General features: G+C 40.7%; 2 protein-coding genes across 2 annotated transcripts; both read left to right on the top strand.

Annotated features, from left to right (window-relative positions):
• The first annotated feature begins 902 nt into the window (after positions 1 to 902).
• Positions 903 to 1,478, top strand: LOC140912122 (interferon beta-like). Its single transcript, XM_073346285.1, has one exon. The coding sequence runs from the start codon at positions 903 to 905 to the stop codon at positions 1,476 to 1,478; it is 576 nt and encodes a 191-aa protein (XP_073202386.1).
• A 6,627-nt stretch (positions 1,479 to 8,105) lies between these two features.
• On the top strand, positions 8,106 to 9,368 carry LOC140911965 (interferon beta-like). Its single transcript, XM_073346123.1, has 2 exons — positions 8,106 to 8,679; positions 9,325 to 9,368. Exons 1-2 carry the CDS (start codon positions 8,106 to 8,108, stop codon positions 9,366 to 9,368), a joined length of 618 nt encoding a protein of 205 aa, XP_073202224.1.

The following is a 9,368-nucleotide window of genomic DNA, read 5'->3' as shown; positions in this document are numbered from 1 at the left end:
AAATCATAGTCATCCACGTGGGTACCTCTCTAGCATGCGTTACTATACTAATTGCTCATCCTGTTTTATGAACTCTTCTCAATTTTTTACTCCTGTCAGCTACTTGGAGTGATCGACAGGACATGATTTTCACACCTTTCAGCTTCCTCTAATCCTGAGCTCCACTGTGTATATTAAGACCTGAAAATAACAATGAGTTAAGGTGACATTTTCTCAGAGCACTCTCTCTCTTATGGTTTCACAGAAGGAAGATGCCAATAGTTTGTGCTGTCTAGATTTTAAATGTGCCTTCAAAACAGAGGACATCATTAAAGTTGAGATTTGCCAAATATTTTTGGGAGACCTAACCCTTTCCGCCGACATTTACTTCTTCAATGCCTAGCAAACTTTAAATATTCCTAAACAATTTCTGTCTCTCAAATGAAGGAGGTAATGAATGGCAAGTGCACTGTCTGACAAATTGGAGGTCTTTTCTGTACCACTGTGGAATTGTGGCTGACCTTCTTCAATTACAGAAATTAAAATATGACAAAATGCCTGTATGTCAGGGGTGGTCACTTTCACGCACACACAAAAAGAAAGAAAGAAAGAAAGAAAGAAAGAAAGAAAGAAAGAAAGAAAGAAAGAAAGAAAGAAAGAAAGAAAGAAAGAAAGAAAGAAAGAAAGAAAAAGAAAAAGGAAATGTGGTAAAAGAACTAGAAAACAGAAAGAAGAACAGAAAGAAAAATTCTGAAACCTTCAAGAAGGAAAATCTCGTAAACAGAAAATGATCAAAGAAACATTCTCCAACCAAATACTTAAATTCAGAGACTAAAAGGAAAGTCACAGCAGTCTACGTAGGACCCTCAACGAACTCCAGGCTCAAGGTTCCACACAAGGCAAAGGAGCGTATACACATCATCATGACCACCAGGTTTTTGCTGCACATTTGCCTCATACTGCTCTTCTCCACTGAAATCTCATCTTGGCTCTGTACCATGCTTCACTTCCAGCAGAACAAAGTGAACAAAGAGAGCTTAGAGCTTCTGCAGAAAAGGAGCGGAATTTTCCCCTCACAATGCATAAATGAAAGGGCAGCTTTCAAGCCCACCCAGGATATTGTCCAACTTTCAGTGGCCCAGAAGGAGAATGCCAAGGTGGTAATTCAAGAGATCCTCCAAGAGATCTTCAACATCTTTAGCAAAAACCTCACCCAAAGTGCCTGGGATGCCACTTCCATAGTCAGGTTCCAAAATGGCCTTTACCAGCAAATTCAGCGGCTGGAGGCATGTTTGAGAGCACAGATGGAGAAGGAATTAACCAACCCGGAAAGTAAGGACCTCCAGATCATCAGTCGGAGTGTGAAACAATACTTTCAGGGGATAGATGCTTTCCTGAAAGAAAAGCAATATAGCCTGTGTGCCTGGGAGATCATTCGCATGGAAATACCCAGATGTTTTGTACTGATTGACAAACTCATTCGACGGCTGAGTAACTAAGGTACAGTACAAATCTTTTCCTTGGAGTAAATGAATTAAATATTAGTGTCAATTATACAGTTGAACAGAGATAGCAGATATCTTATAACTCTGCTTACATAGGGCCTGATCCTTCTTCTACAGGGTCAGTGGCCAAATCGCAACTGATTTCCTTGGCAGCAGCTTCAGGCTCTTCCTGTTCGGTCCTGGAAATGGATTTGCAATTACAGGGATTTATTTTTTCAACTGTCATTTTGGTTTGCGATTCTTCATAATCTCCCACATATCAGGTGATGTTATGTATTGCATAATTGGCAGACCATGCAACAAAGTACATATATTTGGAATCCTTAGCCACCTCACCAGTACTTTGGTCATCAAATAATGACACCCCCAAAGTACTCTGACTTCTATACATGTAGTATGTTTCTATTATGAGCATGGTTGCTATTTATTAATCTGTCCTCATCCTATACCACAGCTTGAGAAGTTTCCTAGAGACATTTATAAGAAATATGAACATAGCGTAAGACTCGTAAGATTATGAGGTGCAGAAAAGATTGACATTCATAAATTTTCTATTTTATTTGTTTCTTTGTGTTTCAACCAAATCTCATTTCACTCCAGCTGAGGTTGCAGCGACTGCAGAGGTTAAAACAGTTGGACGAAATTGTACTGTGCGGTGGATTCCCTCCTCTCTACGATCCTTCCCACAGTGATGTCTAAGACTTCTAAGACTCCATACTACTTGACCTTGTATTGTGCAATACACTCACTCAAAATTTAAATTGTAAATGAAGGATATCGATGCAAAAAAGTTACAAGAAAATTAAGAAAGGGTTAGACCTTAAACATTGTTGACATTATGTGTTTGCTCTATTGTTCAATTCTTCTCTGATCAAATCTCATCTCTGAACCGTAACATGCAGCTTAACCACAGTACAACAGCATAACAAATGTGAACTGGAAAAACTTTCCAACAAAAAAGATGTGCATAATTTTCCTCTAATGTTGAAACGAAGAGAGACGTTTCAGGTGGCTTTAAGAGGTTTTCAGGCCTCGAGTGTCCCTGAAGGGGAATGCCAAGGTGGCAATCCAGAAAATCTTCCAACATATTTCCTGCCTCTTGGCAAGAATCTCTCCGAAACAACCTGAGGTGGGAATTCCATTCAGAGATTCCTGCACAGACTCATCAGCAAGTTGGACATCTGGAGACATTTGGCTGCAGCGATGGAAAACGGGACTCTCTGACCAGGAAGAAAGGACCAACAGTTTCCTAGGATGAACATGAAGAGATAACAATTCTTTCATAAAAGACAAGCAGTTCAGCCTCTCTGCTAGCAGGAGAATCCATGCGGAATTATGGGGTTTTCAAATGTCGGACAAACTCACAAAAAAGTTTAGAAATTTAAATATCAACATTTTTAGAAGTTCTAACTGAAATCAAGTAATAATTTTTACATGATTTAAAATCTGATGCAGTGGAATTTTAAAAGGTGTTGTTACTATATCTTCTGAAAATATTTTCAGATCCATTTACGAAATTTGTAACAGGGCATTTATGTCAATCTATTATTTATTTATTGTTCTTATTTATGTATTTATCATAGATATTTGTTACTTACCAATAAATAATTATTTTATATAAAATGGCAACCTATACCAGTAATGATTTGAATAAAATACCGATTGAACCAAAAAGAAAGAAAAGGAGAATAAAGAAAACCCTGTAATTGTTCAGCCTGAAAACCCCAATTCCAGAGAGTACTTATGCATGAGACTAACTTAAAGTAGGTGAGCCATCCTGCTCATGTTAGTGCTTCCAGTTGGGAACATCCTTCAATACATTGATGAATCAGTGTCCCAATTCGCACTAATTCCATTTTAAAAATAATCATTACAGAACGATAATTAGCCTTTCCATTCAAACAGACCACACACCACACCTGAATTCTCCCACCTTTTACCATTCTACTTTTTACCAGGTTACTTGTCCCCCAAAAAACTTGTCAATTTGGGTGTTTGGAGTAGTAGCCAGTTGTGTTGGAAGAGGCTAGATTGGTGCCCTTTCCTCCACTAAGCAAGAGTGCACGCACCCCTTAACACACACCAATTACATGTGAATAATGAGAGCAGGAATGGGGCATTCTGTATTAGAATTATCAAAGTTTCTCTTTGTCACCTCGAAAACACATTTCCCCACTGGGTGGAATGCGTCAGTCAGTTACTGCCCACGAAAACTATGGAATTCTTCTGAAAAAGTCTAACAGACCCAAACCCATTCAGCTCTGGGGGAAAACTATTCCCCTTCATTCCATCACACCTTTAATAAAAGAAGGGGAATGCTGAACGCAATGTTCAGCTGAGCTCTCACAATATCACCTGTATCATAAGGAGCCTGTGGGAAAGCCCAGCTCACACTTCTTAAAAGAGAGGAAAAAATTATAAATATCTCCCTCTGAGATTCTCCCACATGCTTCCACTCAGGGGCAGGAAGAAGGAGGGGTGGGTTTGTCCGTAGACTTCCTCATGGAAGTGGCTGTCGTTCCATTCCCACACTCAGCAGATTCTATGGTTTCTGCACCGATCAAAAAGATCTCTCCAGACACAGAGATCTGCAGCATCTCTCTCAGCTCTGGTCCCATTAGATTCTCTGCCCCCGTCTTTTCAGTGCCAAGTAGTATTTCCCAGGGCTGCTCCAGGCTGCATGCAGTTGCCCCAGACAACCTTATAAAGTGTCATTTTTGGGCAGCTGGGATTAGCGTGACCAGATGTCCCGATTTTATCGGGACAGTCCCCATATTTGGAGCTTTGTCGTATCTAGGTGCCTATTACCCCTCACCCCCTGCCGCCATTTTTCACACTTGTTGTCTGGTCACCCTAGCTGGGATATCAGCTGGGAAGTCTCTGAAGCTTGGCTTGGGCTTCCTCACCGAGAGGAAATATACAACCCATGCCTGGCTGGTGTGGTGCTCTGTCACCCTCTACTGGCACCTGAACAATTTAGAGATTGAGGAGTCTGCTACAGCCCTGGCTTAAGAGGCATTATCACATGTTCACACAGTCAAGGCTCATGCACTAAGGTTCAAATGTCCAAGGTTCAATCCTGCCTGCTGACAACTTCAGCCTGTCGGTGTTACAAGGGGGGGCTCATCCAACATATCAACTGGGAAGTCTTTGAAGCTCAGAATGTGCTTTAACATGTCCTCTCCCAGAAATATACCCAGAGGTGTTTACCTCTTCCAGGGGCCATGTAGTATGTGTAGATTATAATACGGAGACACTTTGCACAGGATTCTAACACACTGTTGCTCTTTAATTAATCACTCAGAAATACAGAAAATGGAACAAAAATTGTAAACCCTATCTGCAATTCCCTGCCTCAGTTTCCTCAACACACCAGGCCATTCTATGAGCCTGTATCCGATTCACTTGGGGTCATCCAACATCCTTCTGTTGCAATGCATCACTTATATGCACAAAAACAGAGCATTCTCCTCCAGCTCACATAACCTGGCCTTGGCCAGTTCATCCCCTTCATTCCTCTTGCCCAAATGTCCTGTGGGTCTGCCCCCTGGGATTTCTTTTAGAACCTTTGGGTTTTGTCATCTGGCTCTTTGTTGACCTTCAGTAACTTTCCACTCCTAACCCCCATTCTCCTTAACACCAACTTTGCCAAACTGGTTTCCCAACTCGGAAACACAGTCTTAAAGTTAAGTGTCCCCGTTGTCCTCAGCCTAGTGAGTACCTTCTGGAGGTCCTGTCCAACCGGATGGATACACATAGAAAGAGGTTTCCTATGATGAGGAAATTTCATGACAACAACTTCATAATATCACTTTAAAAGTAATAAGTGTTACAGAGACTCCTCCCCTTTACCCCGGCCTCCGCCTGACACACACACACACACACACACACACACAAACAAATCAAGCCATATGAATCAGGCTTGTGTACACTCAAGTCAGCAATTCTATCCCCCAGTTTTCTGACTAGCTGGTGCCGCCCCTCCACTCCCTCCAAATCAGGCGTGTGTGCTCCTTGCCACCAACAACCAGTTTGGTGCACAGAATGGATTAAACTTTGAGTTATAACACCAACAATACCTAAAAATTACCTAAACCCAACATTTAAAATTATAGTAATCAACCTGCCGGTGGCATCAGATGTAGTGAGGATCCTCCTCTCTACCAAGTTTGGTGTAGGTGGATAGTAGTTCTGAAGAGCTATCAGTCAACAGTAGCGCTGCCAACCACATACTTCAGCCACAGCCTGAATATTTGAGACTGATTAAACATTTATGAAAAATGTTTGGCCCTTTGTAAACATTTTCTGAAATATTTGTATGTGTGAGTTTTTGTTAGAAAAGAATATCTCTGTAGTCAGAAAGTATAAGAAACACTCATATCAATACATATTTTAAAGAGACTTTTTCCAGAAAAGTTCATGCAGCCATCTGGAAAGCAGTTTTGAATTAGAAGGCAACCATCCCAGGAACAGACACAATAGCACTGACTCAGGTGAACCATCACACAGGACAAGTAGCAAATTATGAATAGCAAATACTCATAGGGAAATGAGTGTGGTGACGAGGTCCTGAGCAATCAGAGTGGAATGTGTATAAATCATTTGTCAAATCACTTTAACTAAATCCATTAGCAAATTCTGAATTTATTTGCAGATTTGCCTATTGGAAAAGGGGCTAAACTAATCTCTTATTTCACATTCAGATTAAGATGGCTGACACAGAAGAAAAATATTCCAATAAAATTTCCTGCTTTCTTCACTGAAATTTAAATATACAGGATTTCATCAAATTCTAGCAAATATTTCACCCAGCTCAGTCTGCATCTAACCTTTCCCAGAAAACAGGCTCATTGCTGATGAAAATATGCTGAGACACTTTGTGTCTTTATTCCCATAGCTTTCTTACTTGAACAAGAACAGCTAAGATTCAGATTTTTTTAATTTCTTGCTCTTTCATATAACTATTATCTCCTGAAGCTTCAGCTTGCCAGGAAATGCACACGCAGAACTCCCAGTGGAGTAAATGCAAGATTGGGGTGCAGCACCTCTGGTATGATTGGGTCCCTTATATGGTATACTAATGTACAATAAACTGCCTTCTTTACAGTGACGCTTCCAAATCGTTTAGGCAAAACTCTAGATTATGATTTTAAAAAGTGCTTGAGGTGATGGGAGAGGGAGATGTAAAAGAAGTGACACGAACAGAAATATGGTCATGTTTTCTTCTTTTCCTTCTTTAAAATTAATATGAAAATATTCCTTTTCAATTTTTGGGTTGAAAACCATTCCCCTTCACTGATGGAAACTCCAACACGACAGCCTAGTGCTATGGTATGAAAAACAGAAAGTGAAACTTGCTACAGGATGCAAACTTCACTCATCAGCCCACTTGAATTTCAATGCCCAAGCTCAGTGAAATGCACATTGAAAAAAAGAATAAAGCTTGAATGGTGAAAAGGGAAACACGTTTGAAAGTAACATTCATTTATGTCAGTCACTCAAGTATATTACCAACCATACAGTCTTTGCAAAAGGAAAAGGAGGTCTTGTGGCACCTTAGAGACGAAATTAGTTCGTCTCTAAGGTGCCACAAGTACTCCTTTTCTTTTTACAATCTTTTTGGACAACTCCCTTCCATGTCACTACACTACATCACTGGGAACTACTCAGAACTGCCTGAGAAGACAGCATGTTCACACCCTTCAACTGTACCTGTTCCTTGCGCTTTTCACAACTGGTATCAGGTTCTTAAGTAAACCTCACAGTTTCTCAGTGCTCTCTGTCCATCCTCTGGTATTGGCCTACACACATGGTTTTTCATCTCTCATATTTCAAATGGCCAGGAAATTGCGAGAGATTAATAGAGACTTCTCTGGCCCCAATCTCCCACAGGAATTCTTTTCAGGCTTATCAAATATTAAGAGGTCCCTATAGTATTACTCCCTCTCAAAGGCTGGAAGGAAGGAATGAGACAGCCAGAGCATAGCAGGCTTTTCTGATTTTGAGTGCCACACCAGAAAGGGAAAGTTTGCCACCTGCTGGCAAAGTGAAGGAACAGCAGCTTTACACATCACTTCACTGCTGTTATTTGCAGAGTCTAGCAAAAAGAAGCTCTGCAGTAGTTCCCCCCATCTGCCAAAATTCACTGTTATCACTTAAAAGCATGGATAGTCTTGCTGATGTGACAGACATTCAGACCTGCCGAGCAGTGCTAACTACAGGAACTTGGGAGCAAACAGACAGGTCCCTACTCTAACCTGTAACTGGACGACACTGTTCATCATCATATTCTTCTTACTCTTTACATTTTCGTTATCTAAGAGGGCAGGGAGGACCGAAGGAAAGAAATGTTGGGGTTCAGTAAGATTAAAGTAGTTACCAACTGGGATTTGGTTCTTCGAATGACTTGTTCACTTCCACTAACTAAAAAGAAGGAAACCAAAAGTAAAAACCTCAAGCTGAAAAAACCCTGAAAAGTAGAAAGTGATGAAAGAAAAATCTTTTCCGACAGAATGCTTAAATTCAGAGACAGGGGTCGAAAACACAAAAGTTTACAGAACACCTTGAACAGACACCAGTTGCTCAAGTTCTACACAAACACAGGAAATCTAAGACATCATCATGATCAGCAGGAGTTTGCTGCAATTTTGCCTCATGCTGCACTTCTCCAGTGAAATTTCATGTCTGGACTGTAACAGGCTGCATGTTCTACAAACCAGAATGAACAGCGAGAGTTTAGAGCATCTGGAGAAAATGGGTAGCAACTTTCCCTTCCAATGTCTAAATGAAGGGATAGCTTTCAAGCCCAGAGATATCCTCAAGCTCCAACTGTCCCACCAAGAGAATGCCAAGGTAGCCATCCAGCAGATCCTCCAAGAGCTCTTCCATATCTTTAACAACAATCTCACCCAAGCTGCCTGGAATGGGACTTCCATAAAGGAATTCCAAAATGGACTTCACCAGCAGATTGAGAAACTGGAGATGTGTTTGAGTGCTGAGATGGAAAAGGAGGTAACCTACCCAGGAAATGAGACCCTCCTGCTCACCAGCCTCAAACTGAAGAGATTCTTCCAGACAATAGAGGATTTCCTGAAAGAAAAGCAATACAGCCGGTGTGCCTGGGAGATCATCCGTGTGGAAATACCCAGATGTTTCCTCATGCTCAACAAACTCACCAAGAGACTTGAAAATGAAGGTACCATCTTTTCTTTTTTCCTAGAAAAACTCAAATAATATTATTTGAATAAAACAGCTGGTGAAAGATGGGTGATAGGGTTATAACTCCTAATACGTCGGGCCCAATCTTTCTCCCATAGTAATTTTATGCATACAGCTATCTCAAACGCATGCTCAAATCTTTTCAGAGTAGCATATAATTTAGTGCTTCTCTACCACACACAATATTCTATATGAAAAATATACAAATATATCATAACTGCTAACTAAAGACAAAATATTGTTAAGTGATAACTAACTATGCCAAATAGAACTTTGACCAGTAAGTATCTAAGTTGGGGAAAAGAACAGTGAGAAGCCCCCTTTCAACAACTGCCTCGTAAGACAACATTCCAGTTAGGACACCAGAAAACGGGGGGTCTGTGTTCACACACTTCTATCCCATCAACTCATTTTGGACATAGGGACGGCTGAGGGTTCTTATTCTGCTTTTCTTTCTTTTGTTTACCCCTAACTTCAACAGCTTTAGTAACAACAAATTGTGACAAGATGACAAGTGCACTAAGGCTCAGGATTTAGGATTTGACATCTGGTTAGAAAAAGATGGCCTCTATTTGGCATTTGAATCTCTCCATGTTTGAACCATTCCCCTTTTTCATTCCAGCACGTGATGCTTCCAGTAATGATGCTCTGAAAACAGCTGAATGA

This window comes from Lepidochelys kempii, chromosome 5 (genome assembly GCF_965140265.1).
Source record: "Lepidochelys kempii isolate rLepKem1 chromosome 5, rLepKem1.hap2, whole genome shotgun sequence".
Lineage (NCBI taxonomy): Eukaryota > Metazoa > Chordata > Testudines > Cheloniidae > Lepidochelys > Lepidochelys kempii.
The sequence above is the reverse complement of the archived record's forward strand: the minus strand, read 5'-3'. Positions and strand labels throughout refer to the sequence as shown.